We start from the raw sequence: 22727 nt of genomic DNA, 5'->3' as shown, positions 1-22727 counted from the left end.
AAAAATGGAAAAGATCTACAATTTGTATTTACGATACACTTTGGAATATTTTCAACATTTTGAATAAATTACATAAAGAAAAAGGATTAGTAAGATTATATATTTAAATATGATATAAAAATTTTTTGAAAAACACCTGCTTACCATGGGGTAGTACTGTTAAATGCTGCTTGACTGTGTAATGGAAAGTAAATGGAATTTGTATCCATACTCCATAGGTTCAAATCCACTCTTTAAGTTATCTGAATCTTAGTTCAGTTGTCTTATTTTTAAAATAGGGGCAATGCCATCTAACTAACTTAGTTAAAAATAATTGAAATATAGTATATCAAGTATCTAACACTTAAAAATGAATGATTCTTTTCCATCTTATGTAATTAATAAACAATTTTCTCCCTTCAATTTGTGGATGACACTGTAGATGCCTATTTAATAGCTAAACATTCCCACCACCTTTCTTGACAAAAACACACCAATTTTGTTGACTCTGCAGGCAGCCACATGTTCAGGGAAGGGGCCTCTCTCTAAACTCAGGAGATGAGTCTGGTTAGTCTAGTATAGTGACCAGAAAATAATCTGGAGGGCTTGTTAGAACACAGATTATTGGGACCCATCCCCACAGTTTCTGAATCAGTAGACCTGAGGTAGGATCTGAAAATTTATTTCTAATAAGTTCCTCTGTAATGCTGATGTTTCTGATCTGGGGATAATACTTTGAGAACCATAGGTATAGGCCAATCATGGTGAAAGGCAAAAGGAAGTGCCATGTTAATTAAAAAATGCTAGCAGATGAGATACTTTCTCAGGAACATAAATGGAATTTGGCACCAATAGTTCCTCAGCATTGCATCAGGAGCAATTCAAACAAAACCCCAACAAATTGTGTGTGTAACTTGAAAAACTGATTTTACATTTCTCTAAGACTGCAAAGGGCCAAATATAGCCAAAAAGAAGAGGATATTTGTTCAACTACATATTAAGAAAGCTATGGTAATTATGATAGCCCAAATGTATTTTCTCCTTCCTTAATAATGACAAACCATATTTTATTCTGGATTGATATGTGCCTAGCTGAAAGATACATTTCCTAGTTTCCTTGCAGCTAAGGAATGGAATATCCAAGAAGACTGTACACAGAATTGTTGCTTTTTTTTTTCTTTCTGTTATTCCCTTTCTCTTCCTATTATCTGCTCAGGAACACATATATCATAACTGTGACTCCGAATAAATATTTTGTACCTCCATATGACCCTAAAGATAGAATGCATACAGTAAGGATAAAACAGCAAAAAAACTGAAGGGGTCAAAATCCCCTATGTCACCATGGAGCCATCACAACCAGGCTGTCCACTTTTGTTCTTCTCTCAAAAAAGTAACATTGTATCTCATTTAATATATTGTTTATGTTCTCTGTCACTAAAAGCCAAAGACAACAAAAAAGATGTGAAACCAGCATAGGAACACAAAAAAAGAACACAGAACATAGCAGAGAACACAGAAATAGGTTCACCTATATATGGAAACTAGATTATATAATTGAGCTGATGGTAAAGAGGGAACTTTTAATTAAATGGGTTGGACAACTGGTTATCTATATAGAAAGAAATTAAAATGAAACCTTCTTCACACCATACCCAAAAATGAATTCCAATGAGATTAACAATTTATATTAAAAAACCAGGCTATAAAACTTTTAAAATAAAATATAGAACATCTTTATAACCTTAAGGAAAAGAATCTTTTGATATACCTTTTCTAATAATTTAGAACAAATAAAACACAATCTATTAAAAACACATACTTAATCAGACAAAAAGTTTAAATGCATCTAATCATCAGAACATAGCATGAAGAAATGAACAAACAACTCACACATTTGGAGAAAATCAATATATAGGGGTGGGCAAAAGTAGGTTTACAGTTGTTCTATGAAAATAACAATAATTAATAAACTTTTGTCCCATCCTGTATATTGAGTGTCAGAACAAAAAAACGACATCATTTAAAAACAAAAACAAAAGACTACCTAATAAGATAATGAGCCAAAACCATGATCAGTTATTTCCCAGAAGAAACTCAAATGGTTAATAAATATTTTTAAAGATGCTCAAAAAATAGATAGGGGATACATATAATTAAAGATGCCTTATTATATTCATCAAATTGGTCAACAATTTTAAAAAATTAAATCTGATTATAGCAAGATTTGGCAAGGATAATGAGCAATGAGATTATTTTTTGCCCACCACTAGTGGGATCCAACCACTTAAGAAAAACTTGACATTATAAAGCAAAGTTGAAGACGTGCATGCCCAGTACTTAACATATACCATAGAGAAATCATCCCATATTTGCCCTAGAAGACATGTACAAGAATGTTCTGAGTAGTTCATATTAGCAAAAAGTAGAAACTAAATGTCCACCAAGAGCAGAAAAAATAAATTATGATATCCTATATAATAAAAGCCTACTATGCAAATCGACTGAATGGCAGAACGACTGGTCGCTATGATGCGCACTGACCACCAGAGGGCAGATGCTCAACTCAGGCCCCAGGCCAGCCAAGGCGGGTGCCAGTGGGGGATTCCCCAATCGCCTCGCTGGTCGCCCCACAGATTGGGCTGATCACCAGCCAGGCCTAGAAACCCTACCCATGCATGATTTTCATACACCGGGTCTTTAGTATTAATATAATGCCTCACTATATAGTAGTAAAATGAATAAACTATATGACAATCACACATACTATACTGTTTAGTGAAAACAAGCAGGATAAAAGGGTACATACAGTGCAATTTTGCTTATATAAAGTTCAAAAACAAACTGAAATAATGTTGTTAAGAATGTCTAAAAATCTATAATAATAAAAGCATAATATGCAAATAGACCGAATGGCCAAACAGTGGAATGACTGTCCGGACGACCACACTATGATACCCACTGGCGCCAGGCCAGCCAAGGTGGGTGCGATGCGATTGGTTGGGGTCCCGCCATCGCCCCATGATTGCACCAAAGAGGGAGGCCCAGGCCACCTACCGGCGGGCTACAGCAGGGGGGGTGGGCGCTGTGGTGGGTGGGCAGGGCTTCTCTCTACGGGGGCAATCCATCGCAGAGCCCTGGCTGGGTGGGCAATGTCTCCCTCTGCTGGGTGATCAATCACAGGGCTCCCGGACTGTGAGAGGGCGCAGTCTGGGCTGAGGGACACTCCCCACCCCACCGAGTGCACAAATGTCGTGCACTGGGCCTTTAATATGTAATAAAACCACAAAAGGCATAATAAATACAAAACTCAGAATAGTGGTTGATGATAAACGGATGTGACAGTGAATGTGGCAGGATTAGGAAAGGCACAGATCATTCAAAGGTATTGATCACTATGGTAGAATCATGGATATTGATTTTATTGAGTTTCTACACCAGTGGTTCTCAAAGCTGGCTTAAATCAGACTCATCCGGAGGACCTTTTAACTACCAATGCACAAACCCTACATCACATTAATTTAATCAGAACCCCTCAGGGTAGAGCTCTGGCATTAGTACTTTTATAAAGTGCCTAGCACCTTCCTTTCCATCATTCAGTGATTTTACTGAGCAGCAATGGGCGAGACCACTGCTTTATACTTCACTCACATTATAGCACACTTTTTGATGTGTGTTTCTATAAAGTTTCCATTAAAAATCTTGCAGGATGGTAGCAATTACTTCATCATGTATAATAGCTAATGTTGGATTATAACAAAATCAATTAACTTTAAAACTAACATGAAATGGGTATCTCTGTCTTATGGTAGTTGATTAAATAAACTTTATTAACTTCCTTCTATTTCTTCAACTGTTTCTCAATTCACATTTTAAAGAACGAATAAAATAATTTTCACCTTAAAGTTTACATTTTCAATCAAGTACTTATACAACCAGAAAAGGCTTCTCCCCCACCTCCCCAGCTATAGAATTTTTTTGATAATACTAAGTATTTTCTCAACAGTTTTACTATTGCCTATCAGCCTCTCCCCCACCCCATCCCCATCCATAACTTACTACTTACCCTGAGCAAGTCATCTATACGACCTTCCTTCTTTTCCAGGTCCTGGTTTTTATTACTTTCTAATGCTGCTAATTTCAGCATTGTGAGATCAGTCTAAATGAAAGAAAGCTATTTTATTATCTCCATTATATATATATCATTGCATGTAAACATTAGATTTTACTGATTCTAAAAAGCAAAGATTTGATTTTATGTGTGTATGTAAAGGGTATTGCAAAAAGTCTTGAGTGCAGTTTTAAGTTTTAGTCAGAAGTACAAGGGTTACAAACTTACAAAGAAACATCTAAAGATTAATTATTTGAAAGTTTAGAATATTGATATGTTCATCATTAAAATTCAATATAACCATTGCTTTATGCTATCAACTCTGAATTTTGAACATGGCAAAAAGTTTCATGAGCTGTTCACTGACTGAAAGCAATGTACTTATTATCCTAGCCTAGAGAGAACCCAAAAGTTCTGATGCATGTACAACAGTTTAGCCATCACCTAACAGAAAAAGTCTCATGGCAATAAATCGGGCAACTGGGGAGGTCAAGCTCAACTCTCCCAACCCTTGGTCTGAGACAGTGTCATCCAGAAACTGCCATATGTAAAAAGTTGAAATGAAAAACTTAGTACCCAAAATAAAACTAAATAAGTGTAAAAGGTATCCGATTAATTCAATTTTCAAATGATTTTTCTAAGTGTGCAGCATACATGAATATAAATAGACACCCAAAATGAATGGCTTAGATGTCCATTTATAATAAATATAACAGCTTCATGAAGACACTGATAACCTATATGTTAAGTTAAATAGAATCAGTAAACAGAATTGACATATCATGGTGGTTCTGTTTATTTAATTTGTTTAAAACATCTATATATTTATAAAATAATAAAACACAAAATGATAGTAAATTGGTTATTTCAATTTCTTATCCCTTATAAATTATCTTTTTGTTTAGTAATAAGCTTTCTTGATGCATAATTTTACTTTATGACTATGTCCAAAACAAAGAGAAGACATATGAGTTGTTTGTACAAAACTGGTCACTTGTTTCTTAGAAATCATACCAATAAATCTCAATAACTATTTACCTGAGTAATTTTAAAGGATAACTGCTTTGGTTGTACAATAGGGTGGTCCCCAAAAGCTACTGCAATAGGAGAAGGGCTATTAGGTCGAACCTTTAAAAAAAAAATTAAAATTTTACATTAGCAAGAAAAAAATAGGCTTCTGTTTAGCAACAACTACTTAACATTTCTCCCCTCCCCTTTTTTTAATCCTCACCTGAGACATGCTTATTGATTTGAGAGAGAGAGGGGGAATGAGGAAAGAAGAGAGAGAAACATCGATCAGTTGACTGGGGATGGAATCCACTACTAAGGTATGTTCCCTGACCAGGAATCGAACCTGCAACCTTTTGGTGTATGGGACGATGCTCCAACCAACTGAGCCACCCAGACAGGGCAACATTTCTTAAGTTTTTGTTAGGATAATAAATTTAATTAAAAAATAACTCACTTTGAAACTTTTAATCACCCTTTAGTCAATAAGCATTTATTGAGTACCTCCCTCACATAAGGCCCAGTGAAAGATAACTTATATATTCCCTGCCCTCAAGTTTACATTCTTGTGTCAGAAAGGAAATTGTAATGCTTTTAGTCAGTTAAATAAAATAAGGCATCATGTTAAAACAAAAATGTTAAAAACATTATTGTGTTTTAAAAGTAAAACTGAAAAAGATCTTAATACAGAACTCTTAGTATTAGGGACAATAATGCATGCCAAAATATAGTATAAGATCAATTTACTGATGAGTTTCGTGGCTTATCTAGTCACTAGTTTTAAAACACATTCATTGGAAGATTACATCCCTGTATCAATACTAACAGAACACAACTCTTAGTTATTGTTGAGTATTATGCTTTACTTTGTATATGGCAATATTATGTGCCCCAAGGTACAAAATGATTAAGGAACAACTCAATATATGTCTACAGACAAGGACCAGTAGGGCACACTGCAAGTACAATCAAGGTACTTAAATAAGAGATACTCTGATTTTCAAAAATCTTTAATTCATCTTTAAATCACTGAAAGCCAATATAGTTTTTCTGGTTAGCCACTGAACTTTCACATAATGAAAGTAAAGAAAAAATGAAATCTGATGTATAAAACAATGTAGATAAAAGAACTAGGTTTTAAAATGTTAGGAAAAAAACAAAAAGTTATTAATTTTCAGATCCAATACTGAACTCGGGTCCTATACTGAACTAAATAATCCAAGGCTGATGGCTACCTATCTTTTTCTTAAAGATACTCCCAAAGGAATTATGCGATCATTGTTGAGAAATGTAATTCATAAGAAAGTTAAAAGTTAGAAATGAGTTACTTGATATGGACTGATTTTATAAGAGTATTCATATTAGTCTCACAGACTCAACAGCCTTCTTTTATAGAAACATTACTTCTTGGATATATTTAGTTCAGAAAAACTGTAACTTAAGAATCTCACTTTCAGAAGTAAAGTTCTAATAACACCAGATTACTAAAAAGGACTCAATTCACCTCACAGAATGATTTTAAAAAGATAAATAATATATAGAGAAGTTTTCAAGAAAGACAATTTATATATATATAAAAGGCTAAGCGACCGGCTGACCATCTGGTACATATGATGCACACGGACCACCAAGCAGCAGATGCTCAACACAGGAGCTGCTGAGCTGCGGTGAGTTGGCAGAGGCGGTTCTCGGGTGACGCACCCTGGAACCAGAGAGAAGGGAGCCCGATTCCTCGCAGAGCCAGGGATTCCACCTTCGGCCGTGGGTTATGTTGTTGCTGAGGCTTTGTTGGCCCCAAATCTGGTTTACTGCCAAGCTGCAGTGACTTGGCACCACCAGTTCTCGGTGACGCATCCCGGAACCAGAGAGGAGGGAGCCCGATTCCTCATGGGGCCATACGATTCCACCTTCGGCCGGGGGGTTTGTTGCTGGGACACTGTTGGCCCCAAATCTAGTTTACTGCCAAGCTGCGGTGACTTGGCAGCAGTGGTTCTTGGGTTAATTTCCTTTCAATGTGCACGAATCCATGCACTGGGCCACTAGTAAATTATAACAGTTACTCAGTATACATAACTTCCCAGACATAAGACTATGCAAGTAAACACTTACAGATGAGGAAGGAGTGGAATGTGAGTGTGAATTCTGAGGAGAACGGATTGCAGGAGGTATGCCTCTTACTGGACTTGAGCCATTCCCACCTTGGTACTGAGCAAAAAGGAAACATCACTATTAAAACAGGTTTAGATAAATGTTATTTTGGACATAGCGTTAAGAATTTAAATATATCTATGTTATTTACATCAAACAGTCATTTAAATAGGTCAAGAAAAAGCAAAACTAATATTATTCACAGCTAAGTCCTAAAAGACTAAAGCAGGCGTCCTCAAACTATGGCCCACGGGCCACATGCGGGTGTTTTTGCCGTTTTGTTTTTTTACTTCAAAATAAGATATGTGCAGTGTGCATAGGAATTTGTTCATAGTTTTTTTTAAACTATAGTCCGCCCTCCAACGGTCTGAGGGACAGTGAACTGGCCCCCTGTTTAAAAAGTTTGAGGACCCCTGGACTAAAGAGAGAATACTGATCATAAGAACATGACAAGACTATGTCTTGTACAGACCCTTATTTCTTGAACATTCTGACTGTATATAACTTGTTGTTGTGGCAGACTCAAAGACAAATTCCCCCAACATAATAAACATATCCTATTTTCCTTCAAATTTTAGCACAAAACTAAAGTCTAAAACTCAACCATAACTTTAAGTTGCAGCGATAGCATTGACACAATGTTATAACATTACGTTTGTTGAAAACAGTATAATTCCTAATCCCAAAAACGTTAACATGTTCACATGTAGATGTTAGTGAACATAACCATCTTAAAACAGAATCATCATTCTCAAGATGTTAAATATCTGAATGTGCGTAGCACTATATAAAAGTATTCTACAGACCAAGTCCCTTCCTTTTAACAGCACAAAATCTAACAAAAATAGATCCTTTCTTACAGTGCATGACTTAGCTACACAGGAAGGGAAGCTGCCTTTCTTTCTCATTTGAGGAGAAAATTTGTTGTTATTGGCTTCCTCTCAGGGTATTTAGCATGAGCAGGAGAGATGGGGACTTCCTAGTGTGTTCATCAAACAACTTCCTGCAACCTAGGGACTTTGTGTATCCTATTTCAATCTATAATACCCAGCACATAGTAGGCATTCAAGAGACTTGAAATTTTATTTGAATTGATCCCACCTTTGGCAAAGATTCTTAATGATATTAACAGTGAGAGACTAAAGAGCATTAGGTATCTCGTGATCAATTACAGTTTTACCTTAGATTCTGTAAACCCAAAAAACAATGGAAGATAGAATAAAAATGTTTTTAATGCTGCACTTTCCCTAACTAGCAAATTCTGTTCTCATTCTCAAGTAAATATATTTTTCAGCTGAATAGATGTTTGTTGTTTTAATAATCATATTGTTTTATAATGTGAAACTGGTAGCCAAAGGTGTTTCTGTGTAGAAGCAAGGATATACTGCAGGACTGACTAAGAAACTAAATTTACCACTGTTTATTATTTTCAGGGACTCTTAGACTGACATTATTTAATCTCCATCCATAGGGCTCAAATGGTGCTGTGGTGTAGTAAATCCTGTATTGACAACAGAAAGAATTCTGAACTGGAGGATGTTAGACTTTAAGTTCTAAATGCTCTTCCATTTAGAATTTGTCATTAGGTAGGCTACTTTACATTTCTGGTCCTCAGTTTCCTCATCTGTAAATACCTATTTTGCAGATCTCTCAAGTTGTTATAAGCAAACATGTGAGAAAGTACTTTGAAAATTATGATGTGCCATCCCAATACAGAAGTAAATTTTAATGTTCCTAGAAAGACAGGACATCACATAGACTGAAGCTTTGCTCTAATCAAATAGATAATCAAAAGTTGGCCTTGTGCTTCAAAGAAATTATCTTATCCCATACCAGACTTATATGAAGAACTAGAAGAGATGAACCAAAGAATTTTTATACTTATATGCATAGTACATGGACACAGGCGAAAAGGGGATGAAGACATGGGGGGGGGGGGGGGGAGGTGAGTAGGGGCTGGGAGGAAGGGAGTGAAGGGGGAGAAAATGGGAGACATCTGTAATACTATCAACAATAAAAAATATATATTTAAAAAAACAAACAAAAAAACCCCACCAGAGATGTTCCTCAATGAACTTACTTCAAAATAGTCGCTAATTTTGTGGCCACGTCCCCCAATACTTTTTCCTAAAATATAAAAGTAAAAAATTTTATAGATTTAAAGTCAGTCATTAATATTACTTAAAGTCTCCTAATTTCATTAAAGCAAATCGATTTTTTTTAAACTAAGAGGCAGCTGTATATTGACAAACCTATAAATAATTAAAAAAACCTTTGGTTAACACAAACCATAACAAACTGGCAATAACATGCTTTAATATGAATGCTATTTCTAAAAATGTTTTAATTCTCTAAAAAGTATTTCCAAATTTATAGGCTGTTTTTTAATAAAGTATATTTTAAATATTGTACCTTATATGACCACATATTGATACAGTGATCCAAATAATTATAGATCACAATTCTTTAATTAAAAGTTTTGCTCTAAAATGGACTCAGTTTTATAAAAACTGAATTTGGAAGTTCTTAAGAAATATGGTGTTTATAGAAACTTTTTTGAATGGGAGTCAACCAACCTTCATTGAAACTATATAGAATACATGACTTCTTCAAGTTACAAACAAAAAATAATGATACCACAGAGTCAAAAGTTTTAAATAACACAAACATATAGCTTTGTCAATTCAACAGTAACTTATATTCATCTATTTTATTCAACAAATATTTCTTGAGTGGTTATTATGTGCCAGGCATTACTGAGGTGAATAAATGATACATTTAAAGTTCAACAACCTTAAATTCGTACTTGGAACAAGGTAGGGCAATATTTTTTTAAACTAAATAAGAACTCAGGACTATAAATGTTACCTAGAAATTTGTGAACAATAATTTTGTACAGGTTAATTTAAAGGTCAGAGAAAACTATAAAGGTTTTATACCAAAGGAATGTCCCTCCAACAGCTCTCCTGGATTCTGAAGAAGTACTATTTTTAAATGAACACTGAGACTTTTGGGTTACCTACCCACCAGCTATTTGCTCACTGAACTCAAATTTTGTTCTGTTAACATTCCTTCTCCTACTAGTACATAGCACAGGTAACTAATCCCGCCTCAATTCCTAGTTCTCCTTCTGGTAAGAAATCTAATTTTGTTCAGCTATCATCCCTTTTCCATAAAGCCTGTATTTCTGATGGGAACTTTAACTCATTTTCAATTTTAGAGATGGGTCTGATTTTTTTTTCAGGGCAATAATACCTTTGCTGGACATGAGTGGTGTTGGAACGGACACATGTCCCAATTCTTGTCTATAGGAAGGCAGGAGAGGTTTGCTTTAGAATTAAAGAAGTTCACTTCAAAGGAAGAGAAGAAACCCCACAGTAAGGCCAGCCCTTTTCTTTCTTTTTGTCTTAGTGTGGGCCTCTTTGGGTTCATCTTGTTTGGGGAGTCTGCGTTTCCTGGACTTGCGCATCTATTTCCTTCACCAGGTTAGGAAAGTTTTCTGTCATTATTTCTCCAAATAAGTTTCAATTCCTTGCTCTATTCTCCTCTTTGGAACCTCTCTGATGCAAATATTCATACAGAAGCCCCTCAATCCAGCCCCTTTCTTAAAGCAAGTATGAGTGGGGAAACTGACATGAGCAAATCCAATTAAAAGTGGTAACCAGCCTAAAACCAAAAGAAAATCAGACAATCTGCATATGGCAGACCACAAAGAAAAAAAGTGGGTTCTTAAAGACATATGTTGAATTAACCAACCCAGAAGTCCTTCCCTATTTTGAGACCTGCTTTTAACTGCGTTTTTAAATCTGAAGTTGAAACTATCATAATTAATTTATCTTTACACTATATATAAAGCTCCAAGCACATTAACCAAAACTTGGGGAACTACATTAAGACAAAAAGGAGCTCAGGACAGACTGACATACAAAATACCACAAACCTAGAGAAAGGTGCTGCAATGACTTAACTCCTTCCTTCTGGAAAGACAACTGCTACAAACACATACCTTGGTGCCAGTGCCATCTATAAGTCACAAGATTATGGCTCTAGACCTTAAAGAATAATCATGTAATATATGTATAAAATCACTATTATATAGGTTTTAAGAGCCCACTTTATTATATTTAATATAGAGGGCCAAATTAAATGATAATACTATTTTGTTATCCATTATAAAAATTTTGAAGTCTAACGAAAACAATTTTCTTAGCTCATATCACAAAAGGTAGGCATGCAAAAAGGATAAAGAACAGATCTGAAAAAAAGAAGATGATGCTTTAATAAGTTTCTCAATTATTTTTATATAGTCTTTTTTAAAAAATAAAAGGAATGAGTAAGTGTGGATACTTGTTTTAAAGTGAGATCTCAAGTTCTTATTCAATACCATAAATCATATAAAAAAGAGAAAAATGAAAGGTGCTAAGGTAGTGCTTGCCAGGTGCTTAACACTTAGTATTAGCAGATCTTCTTTGGCCCAAGGCCTTTTAGGTTTCCAGAGCAAGCGGTGTCAATCAACTGAAGTAGGTAAGTGAGCCAAAAAAGGGAGAAATGTTAAAAAGCCTAAACAGTAACCACACACTATGGTACAAAAAGATTCCAATTTCATATTATTATTTCTTATGCAAAGTAAATAAAGTACATTCCTAAACTATTAGTAAATGCAGAACTTACATAACAGTCATAAAAAGTCACAAAAACATGAAATTACTTATTTTACAATTACATTATTAACTGATTAAAAATCAGAATAACTGTAAATGCCTATTTAGCTCTGAAGGAAGATTTTACTTCACTTACCCTGACTACTTTCATTCTGATTTTCTGCTTTTCTCTTTCTTCCTCTGGATGATTCCGATTGTTTCTTCTCTGGTGTCTACAGAAAGCAAAGTTTACAGTTTTAAATCACAGTTTTAACATACAAAATTATTATAGTCAGTATAAAAATCATTTTTAAAGTAAAATACCGGGTGGGGCAAAAGTAGGTTTACAGTGTTCATATGGAAAATACAATAATTAATAAATAACACAAGCATATATTCTTGAATACTCATAACTATAAACCTACTTTTGCCTAGGCTTATTTTTTGTTTTGCTCAATAGTGCTCACACAATGTAAATGTGCACATATATATAATTTATTTTTAAAAACCAACAAACAAAATTTCCTACTTTGTACATTTTTAAAATTCAAAGTATACTAGCATAGAACACCTTGTAGACATTACTTGAAATTCACATTTACAGAATTTGACTTGAGGTAAATGAAAAATCTAAGCGTAATTAACCTTTAAAAAATGCCCTTTAAATTCTTAACTGGTGAGGGCAAAACAAACAACAAAACCTATGTTTTTCCAATTCATACATAGTTTGTACATAAAAGTAAGCTTGAATAAGAAAAAAAAAATGCAAAACCCAAACTTTGATTTTAACTATCCTACTAAAAGAACCATTCACCTAAGTGCCTAACAATTATTATCCAATAACAAATTATAGTAAATTCGCACATTATGCTTGGCCGGTAATGGATCAATGTTGAGCGTTGACCTATGAACCAGGAAGTCACAGTTCCATTCCCAGTCGAAGCATGTGCCCGGGTTGTGGGCTCAATCCCCAGTGTGAGGTATGCAGGAGGCAGCCAATCAATGATTCTCTCTCATTACTGATGTTTCTATCTCTATCTCTCTCTCTCCCTTTCCTTTCCTCTCTGAAATAAGTAAATATATATATGTATATAAATAAAATCATACATTATGCTCTAGATCAAGGGTCAGCAAACTATAGCACACTGGCCAAATCTGGCTGGATACCTGTTTTTTTTATAGAGTCTATAATTTAAGCATAGCTTTTACATTCTTATATGACTGAAAATTTTAAAAACAAAAACAAGAATATTTTGATATGAAAATTGTAAGAAATTTAAATTTCAGTATCCATAAATAAAGTTTTATTGGAACACAGTCACACTCATTCATTTATGTATTTTCTATGATTGCTTTTATATTACAACATCAGAGTTGAGCAGTTCCAACCTAGACCATATGGCCCACAAAGCCTAAAATAGCTGGCCCTTTACAGAAAAAGTAAGCAGACCCTTGCCCTACATGATGGCTTGTTTTCAAATTACAGATTTGTTCTTTTAACTGATAGCAAGTATTTTCATCAGGCTAAAATAACAAGTAATTTTTGTGGAGTCTGACAGACTGTTGTGCTTAGATAAAAGGAAAACCAAGAGCAAAGGCACAAGGCAATGGCACAGGGCCCTCAAATTCTAGAAGCTTGGCAAATATGTCTAGTTCCAGAACAAAGAATATTTGAATGAATGAAACATCAAGACAAATAAATCTCTAAAGGCAATGCAGTTCCCAAACAAGGAAGGGGCTTAATCTTTATCTGATGTTTCTGAGTAGTTCTATGATTACATAGTATCAATGACAATACATAATCTAGCTCATATTGAGCATCTATGGGTCCTCTAAGTATTATTTGGGGGAATTATAAGTTCTCTCACCTCCATTTTGTCAACAAGACAACAGATTCAGAGAGGCTGAAGTCAATGGTACAAGTCTTTGAATTCTTTAAAGATAGGAGTCATACCCTCTCCCCATGTCACTGCTCCCACCCACGTGTCTGGCACATAATTATTACTTGATAAATGCATGAATATTAAATAACTTACTCAAGGTAACCAGGATTCAAATCCAATTCTGTATATTTCCAAGGTCTAAATGCATTATTTTCTCTGTGTGACATGCTATATGCCCTACATCAAGAACTGAATGATGCCGAAACCGGTTTGGCTCAGTGGATAGAGCGTCAGCCTGCGGACTGAAAGGTCCCAGGTTCGATTCCGGTCAGGGGCATGTACCTTGGTTGCGGGCACATCCCCCAGTAGGGGGTGTGTAGGAGGCAGCTGATCCATGTCTCTCTCTCATCGATGTTTCTAACTCTCTATCCCTCTCCCTTCCTCTCTGTAAAAAATCAATAAAATATATTTTTTAAAAAAAGAACTGAATGAATCAACTATGCAAAAATATTTCAAAATTTTATTAAGTTCATAAGTAAAATTCATTATGTCAGTAATCTGCATATGTTTTAAAATCACAAATGAGAGAACTTAAAGAAATCCATCATAATTGGCAATCTACTCAGGAGGTAGACTGATGTACCAGAAATTTAGGGTAAATAGTTCTTAGTTTAGTTTCACTGTCAAAATTTAAAAAACCCCTCAAACTTGCCCTGGCCGGTGTGTTCAGTGGTTGGAGTGTTGGCCCATGAACCGAAGGGTCTCGGACTTGATTCCCAGTCAAGGGCACGGACCTCAGTTGCAGGTTCCCCAGCCCTGGTAGGGGCATGTGCAGGAGGCAACCAATCAATGTGTCTCCCTCACATCGATGTTTCTCTCTCCCTATTCCCTCCCTTCTACTCTCTCTCTAGAAATCGATGGGAAAAAATCCTTAGATGAGGATTAAAAAAAAAAAAAAAAGAGTAAAAAATAAGGAGATTCTAAAATGGTGGCAGAGAGGATGCTACACTGACATGCTCCCAGGACCAAACTGGAATTACAACTAAAATACAGAAAAACCACCCTTAATAACCAACTGAAGACTAGCTGGAGAGAACCCAGATAAAGAAGTGCGGAATGTGGAGATGCATAGAGACTGGTAGGAAGAGCGGAGGCGGGAAAGGGCTGGCAGGACTCCCGCAGACAGCAGCTGAAGTTCCGAAGTTCCAGAGAGATATCTCAGCTGTGGGGGTTCCCACTGTGAACTCTAGGGTCTAAACCCCAAGCTGGGCTTCCCAGCCTAGAGCGCCAATACTGAGAAAGGTGTCCACATAACATCTGGTTGTGAAAAGCAACAGGGTTGCTGTCTGCCAGGGAGAGACAGCTGGATATACAGGCACCCTCTTAGAGGGAGAATGCACACAATCAATAGATTCAATGCAATCCCTATTAAAATACCAATGGCATATGTCACAGATCCAGAACAAATACTCCAAAAATCTATATGGAACGAAAAAAGACCCCAAATAGCTGCAGGCAGCAATCTTGAGAAAGAAGAACAAAGTTGGAAGGATCACAATACCAGATATCAAGTTATACTACAAAGCCACTATAATCAAAACAGCCTGGTACTGGCACAAGAACAGATATATAGATCAATGGAACAGAACAAATACCCCAGAAATCAACCCAAGCCATTATGCTCAAATAATATTTACCAAAGGAGGCAAGAGCATACAATGGAGTAAAGACAGTCTCTTCCATAAATGGTATTGGGAAAATTGGACACATGCAAAACAATGAAACTAGACCACTACTAGTAACTTATACCATACACAAGAATAAACTCAAAATGGATAAAAAGACTTAAATCTAAGTTATGAAACCATAAAAATCCTAGAAGAAACCACAGGCAGCAAAATCTCAGACATCTCTCATAGCAATACGTTTACAGATACATCTCCTAGGGCAAGGGAAACTAAGGAGAAAATAAACAAATGGGACTACATCAAAATTAAAAGCTTCTGCACAGCAAAAGAAACCATCAACAAAACAACAAGAAAGGCCACTGCATGGAAGAACATACTTGCCAATGATACATCTGATAAAGGGTTAATATCCAAAATATATAAAGAACTCATACAAGTTAACAAAAGGAAGATAAACAACCCAATTTAAAAAATGGGCAAAAAACCTAAATAGATACTTCTCCAGAGTGGACATACAGATGGCCAAGAGACATATAAAAAAATGCTCAAAGTCACTGATCATCAGAGAGATACAAATTACGACAATGAGGTATCACCTCACACCTATCAGAATAGTTATCATCAACAAATCAACAAATGACAAGTGCTGGCAAGGATGTAGAGAAAAGGGAACCCTAGTACACTGCTGGTATGAATGCAGACTGGTGCAGTCATTATGGAAAACAGTATGGAGTTTCCTCAAAAAATTAAATATGGAACTGCCATTTGACCCAGTGATCCCACTTCTAGGAATATATCCTAAGAAACCAGAAACACCAATCAGAAAGAATGTATGCACCCCTTTGTTCATAGCAGCACAATTTACAATAGCTAAGATTTGGAAACAGCCCAAGTGCCCATCAGTATATGAATGGATAAAAAAGCTGGGGCACATTTATACCATGGAATACTATGCAGCAGTAAAGAAGGATCTCTTACCCTTTGAGACAGTATGAAGGGACCTGGAGAGTATTATGCTAAACAAAATAAGCCAACCAGAGAAAGACAAGTAGCACATGATATCACTCATATAGGTAATCTAAAGAACAAAATAAACTGTTGAACAAAACAGATCCTGAGATTGTCAAATATAGGAGGGAAGGTGGGGGTGGGGTGGGTGGGCAGAGATCAACCAAAGAACCTGTATGCATATATGTACAGCCCATGGACACAGACAATAGGGTGGTGGAGGCCTGGGGTGTGGGCAGACTGTAAGGGGTCAATAGGAGAAAAAAGGGGACATATGTAATACTTTCAACAATAAAGATTTATAAAGTAAAATAAAAAGCTCAAATTTAAACAATAACCAATGTTCTATTTTCCTCAGAATAAAAGTATCACCAAATTTTTAAATACTTCACTGAATATATACTTCAAGATATTTAAAGCATATTTTTAAAAGACACATAGAGTGCTCACTTTGACAGCACACATGCTAAAACTGGAACGATATAGAGATTAGCATGACATGGCCCCTGTACAAGGATGACATGCAAATTTGTGAAGCATTCCATATATTTTAAGTCATAGGAGTACAATGTAGAGCACAGGGAATATAGTCAATAATATCGTAGTAATTATGTATAGTGACAGATTGTTAATAAACTTGTAGAGATCACTTTTTAAGTCAAACAAATGTCTGATCACTATGTTGCACACCTGAAATTAATATAATATTGCATATTAATTTAAAAATAAATAATAAAAAGAGATTTCTTGGTAAAAACGTTCTCCAAGGCTAAGTTTCCCTAAATTTAAAATTTTCTGGAATAGAGAAGTAGGACAGTCCCTTGGGGGAAATGTCATTTTGATAAAAAATAAAATGAAAACATAAAAATACCCAAATGCATAATGATTACTGTAAGGAAAAAAGGGCAACAGGTTTACCTCCTTTAAACCAGAGAAAATTTTGAGACAGAAGGGGAAGAAAATTAATTTTAAGACTAATGTGGGTTAAGAAGCTGGAAATAGGTAATAAAAAACTGAAAAGTTGGACAAAGTAAAAGATGAAAAAGGGAAACCTAGATATACCTAAATTAGCTTATAAAGTAAATGTTTCCTTTACAAAGACAGCATTTTGTCCCTTTCCATGAACCTTAATCTTTTCACCCAGGTCTTAGTATGACTACCTGATATTGACCTTTAACTTCACTCTCACCTCATAGAGTATTTTAGGATTGTTCTGTCAGCTCATATGGACCAGAACTTCCTAACTACCATGGGCCTTTAAAGAAACATAGACTAAAAAATCAAACTCTGGGTCCCTTTTTTACCATAACTGTCAGCATGTCATTTAACTCCAGACTTGATTTTCTCATCAATTTTAAATGTTGATAATACAGGCCACAAGAGCATTGTGCGTACAAAATGAGAAACTTACCACAAACATACCTAGTACAGCATCTGGAACAGAGTGTGTAGTCTATATATTTAAAAAAAAAATCTTACCCTCAAGTTTTAAAAACTACCTAACTTGCCCAGCCGGCATGGCTCAGTGGTTGAGGGTTGACCTAATGAACCAAGAGGTCACGATTCAATTCCCAGTCAGGGTACATGCCTGGGGTTGTGGTCTCGATCCCCAGTCGGGGGTGCGCAGGAGGCAGAATCAATGATTCTCTCTCATCACTGATGTTTCTCTCTCTGTTTTCCTCTCAGAAATCAATCCTATCTAATAAAGAGGGAATATGCAAATCGACCATCATGCTGTCACAAAGATGGCTGTGCCCACAACAGAGGCAGGGATTCGGTAACACAAGATGGCTGCGCCCACAGCAGAGGCGGGAATCCCGTAATACAAGATGGCTGTGCTCACAGAAGAGGCCGAGTTCCCATAATGAGCCTTAACGAGCCATCAGCAGGGACCTGAGGCTGCCCCCCGCCTGGTGGGGCTTGACAGGGGACCTCAGGCCGTGCCCCCCGCCCTGGCGCCAGGCCAGGGGACCTCAGGCCACGTCCCCCACCCGGCGGAGCTTGACGGGGGACCTCAGGGCGCACCCCTTACCCGGCAGAGCTTGACGTGGGACCTCAGGTCATGCCCCCTACCCCAGCCAGGCCAGGGGACCTGAGGCCACACCCCCCGCCCTGGCACCAGGCCAGGGAACCTCAGGCCGTGCCCCCCACCTGACAGGGCTTGACAGGGGACCTCAGGCTGCGCCCCCCACCTGGCAGGGCTTGATGGGGGACCTGAGGTCATGCCCCCCGCCCCGGCGCCAGGCCAGGCGACCTGAGGCCGTGCCCCCCACCCGGCGGGGATTGACGGGGGTGGGGCCAGGTGAGTCTGGATCTAGCCCAATGGGGGTGGGGCCAGCTGTGTCTGGGTCTCGCATGATTTCAAGGCACACGGGGGGTGGGCGGGGACTTGACTCGAGGAAGATTTTCGTATACATTTTACTAATTTTCTTTCATCTCTAACACTTCTATTATTGAGAAAGGGCAAATAGCAATATTAAAATATTTCCTCTAATTCCCTTTTAATGTGCACAAATTTCGTGCACCGGGTCACTAGTAAAAATATATTAAAAAATAAAAATCAAACTACCTAACTTTCCATCCTCACAGTCTGACTTCTTAAGGTCCTCTCTAGACCCATTTTAATGTGCATTCACATATATTTAAAAGGAGCATATGTACTAAGTCTTCAATATTGATGAAATGCAATATTGTTTGCCATTTTCTTATTTATGTAGCATAACAATTTCTTGGCATTTTCCCTTCTCCGACTTTCCCTTTAAGGCTTTAGTTGTCAAACAGTACAAACTATAAAATTAAAATATTTTCTCCTCTTTTCATATAATCTTGTAAGTTCTTTTCAAACAATATAATCAGAATAAAATAGCCATACAGAGTAACTGCTGTGGGGAAAAGAAATTTTCAAGGTAACTTATTCTGGAAATGTTGGCATTTTGAGAGTAGTTATAATAGTAACATTTAAAACAGTGATTTCATAACTTCTTGCCCATTGTGACACTTGTGATAGAGTAACATGGTCCTGTATAGTATCCCTATAGGCATTTCCTTGAACTCAAATCCCTATCGGGCCTTATACAATTACTAGAGGCCCAGTGCCCGAGATTCGTGCACTTGGGTAGGAGGGGTGGTCCCTCAGCTTGGCCTGTGCCCTCTCGCAGTCTGGGAGCCCTCAGGGGATGTCCAACTGATGGCTTAGACCCGCTCCCCGCGGAGAGGAGAGCGGGCCTAAGCCGTCAGTCAGACATTCTTAGCACTGCCGCAGAGGCGGAAGAGGCTCCCACCAACGCTGCTGTGCTGGCCACGGCTTTTGGCTGAGCAGTGCTTCCCCTGTGGGAGAGCACTTACCACCAGGGGGCAGCTCCTGCGTTGAGCGTCTGACCCCTGGTGTTCAGTGCCCGTCATAGCAACCAGTCATTCCGCCGTTCGGTCAATTTGCATAGTAGCCTTTTATTATATAGGATTTCTTTGGGATAGAAACTCTTAAGTATAAATGCTATGTCACAGAATATGCATGCTTAAAATTTTAAAGATATTGTCAAAGTGCACATTTCAAGGCAATATTAATCTATACTTACACTAACACTGTGTAAGATTACCTACTAATCAATCTAAGCTCTACCTGACATGTTTTAAAAAGGCATTTCATTGCTGTTTTCTCTATGGCAAAACTATAATTGTAATCAGAAAAAAAAGGGGTTTATTTTATTTTTTGAAAAGAAACTGTTCTATCATTTATCTACTAGCATTGATTCTCAATGTTGAGTATACATCTAAATCATTTATAAAACTTTAAGTTCATGCTGGAGTACACATTCCAAATTCAACCATTTCTGGAAAGATACCACAGGAATCCTTATTTTTAAAAACCTCCTAAAGTGATGCTGATGTATCATCAGGATTAGCAATAGTCTATCTACATATATAATGTCATGTATTTACTGTATAATCCACTTTAGAGAATCTCTAAAATTAATAAGTTATTCTTTACATAATCTTCCATTAAGAATTAAAAACCAAAAATTGTGACATATAGCAGAAAACTCATTAGGATATAAGAAGTGCAATTGATTGTCATGGTTACTCGTTATTTTAGAAAATGAGAATTGATCTTTTAAGAAATTAGTAAAATAATCACTATGTTCTGCTGACATAAAAATACATCTAATATTTTTAAAACTCTACTAAAGTGTAAGATATTGAAACCAAATTGTCATGTAATATCAACTTGTGATGAATGCCCTTAAAAATCAGTCTAAAAGCAATATTTATCAGATAAAACATTTGTGAAGTCCTGTTAGTCCAGGCATATCTTAGATTGACAAATCTGATGATACCATAAATCACCTTAAATCTAAGTATTTCCAAAAAAAAGAATTCCATTTCTTCAAAAGATTAACTATAACTAGGGTCATTTATCTAACTAATAAGTTAGTTATACACTGTATTAGTTATGCAGACAGAGTGTAGCACATTGGTTGAGAATATCACTTTGAAATAAGAGACAATTTGGAATTAGAATTTTGACTCTGTTAACTTATTATCTGTGGGCAAATTAATAAATTCTCTGGGCTGTTTCCATACTTAGAGATGTTGAACTTACAGAGTTGTAATCTACCTCCACAGGCAATGTGTTAAAACTGTGTTTTCTCTCCTTCATTAATGGTTCTCCAAGAGGAGATCTGCCCAGACTCCCAGAGGATATTTGGGAATATCTGGAGACATTTTTGGTTGCCACAACTGTGGGCTACAGATATCTAATGCATTAGCCAGAGATGTTGCTAAACGTCCTACATCGCTCAGGACAACCCCAACCCAAGAATTATCTGTTTCCAAATGTCAGTAACATTAACCTTTTGCACTTGGATGTCGAGTGTGACTCGACATGGTTAGCATTAGAATAAAGGAATCGAGAAAAAAGCTTCCCAGATGATTCTGATACACACAGTCTTCCACCTTTATAAAAACAGCTACAGAGACAATGCTAGACCTACATCTGGTTTCCAGTTGACTTTTCCTTCTAGGAGACTAAGGACACGTATAGATGACCAGGATAGATGTCCTTCCTTTGCTGTGAACCCTATCACCTAACATACTTTAGGGTAATACACTCTAACTCGTAGCTGAATATAGTTCCTATAAGAGCATGTCCTTTAATGTATAATGGTAGAATCAAATAGTATTTTTTAATGGAAGAAAAATTTACAAAACAATTCCAGGATTTTTACAAGGACTTTTAAATCCTGTAAATTTATAAATTTGTATAAGGGAGAAAATACAAATTTATTCCTCCACTGAGATAATGCATTTATTAGTGTTACAAAATAGACAATTTTAGATGCACACACAGAGTACTCTCCTTCAAGACAACATTGATGTTGTACATTGTATATAGCAACATGTTATATACAATGTCAGTAAAACAAATGACATAATAATATTTAGTAAGATTTATGGTTTAGCCCACCTAGCACAATAAGAAGTGAGAAAATACTACCAGCAGGAAGATAAGTAAAAGAGAAAACAGCAGAACTCATCAAATAGAACACCACAAACATCATTTCTCAGGCTAAAACATTTTAGAAAATAATGTAAGTAGCAGAATGCAAAGAATATTTCTTAAAAAATGACTAGATGTCTAACAATCTTGAGAAGCTGAACATATTTAAACAGAATAAAGTAAAAAACAAGGTAATTTATTCAGGGGGAATAGGCATAAAAATGTAATTTTCAGTGATACTTAGACTATACATCATTAAATTCATTTTCCAAGTTTTCCTATTTCTTATTGGGTGCTCAGACTAAGACATTAAAAAAAAGATTTGTCCAGATTTTAACAAATATATATATGTATCAATCTAAAACCTAAAATTTAAGGCCAGTATTACCTCTATTTTCAAATAGAATCATAACTTCCAATCAATCCTGGGTACCTAAGTGTTCACTAAGAAAACATTCAAACTCAATACCTTTAAGAGGAGAAAAAGAAAAAAGCAGAGATGGGTATGTATATAAAAACAAGGTTAAAACAGAAAATGCTCTTATCACTCTCCAAATCTGGCCAATCTACTAAGAACAGAAGACAACCTATTTAATCAATTTACACATGTTTGTGTAACTTTAAAAGACCTTCTTCAAAAAAGGAAAATTTACATTTACAAACCTATTAAATAACTCTATAAACAATACTAGTTCTAGAAATGGAAATAATGCCCTCCTAAAGCCAGGTATACTATTAAGTTAGTTTTAGGTCTAACTAATTCCC

At 36.3% G+C, this 22727-nt stretch overlaps 1 protein-coding gene across 1 annotated transcript in view; it reads right to left on the bottom strand.

Moving 5' to 3' along the window:
- Nucleotides 1–22727, bottom strand: part of TLK1 (tousled like kinase 1) — a 152576-nt gene that overhangs the window by 54781 nt on the left and 75068 nt on the right. Inside the window, exons 4-8 of the mRNA XM_079782054.1 lie at nucleotides 12044–12119; nucleotides 9327–9373; nucleotides 7208–7303; nucleotides 5129–5218; nucleotides 4046–4138 (exon numbers count right to left, since the gene is read on the bottom strand). Coding sequence (XP_079638180.1) covers nucleotides 4046–4138; nucleotides 5129–5218; nucleotides 7208–7303; nucleotides 9327–9373; nucleotides 12044–12119 — 402 coding nt within the window. The remainder of the gene's footprint in view (nucleotides 1–4045; nucleotides 4139–5128; nucleotides 5219–7207; nucleotides 7304–9326; nucleotides 9374–12043; nucleotides 12120–22727) is intronic.

The sequence above is a fragment of the Cnephaeus nilssonii genome, assembly GCF_951640355.1.
Source record: "Cnephaeus nilssonii genome assembly, chromosome: 10".
Classification (NCBI taxonomy): domain Eukaryota; kingdom Metazoa; phylum Chordata; class Mammalia; order Chiroptera; family Vespertilionidae; genus Cnephaeus; species Cnephaeus nilssonii.
This window is presented reverse-complemented; position numbering and strand designations above follow the sequence as displayed.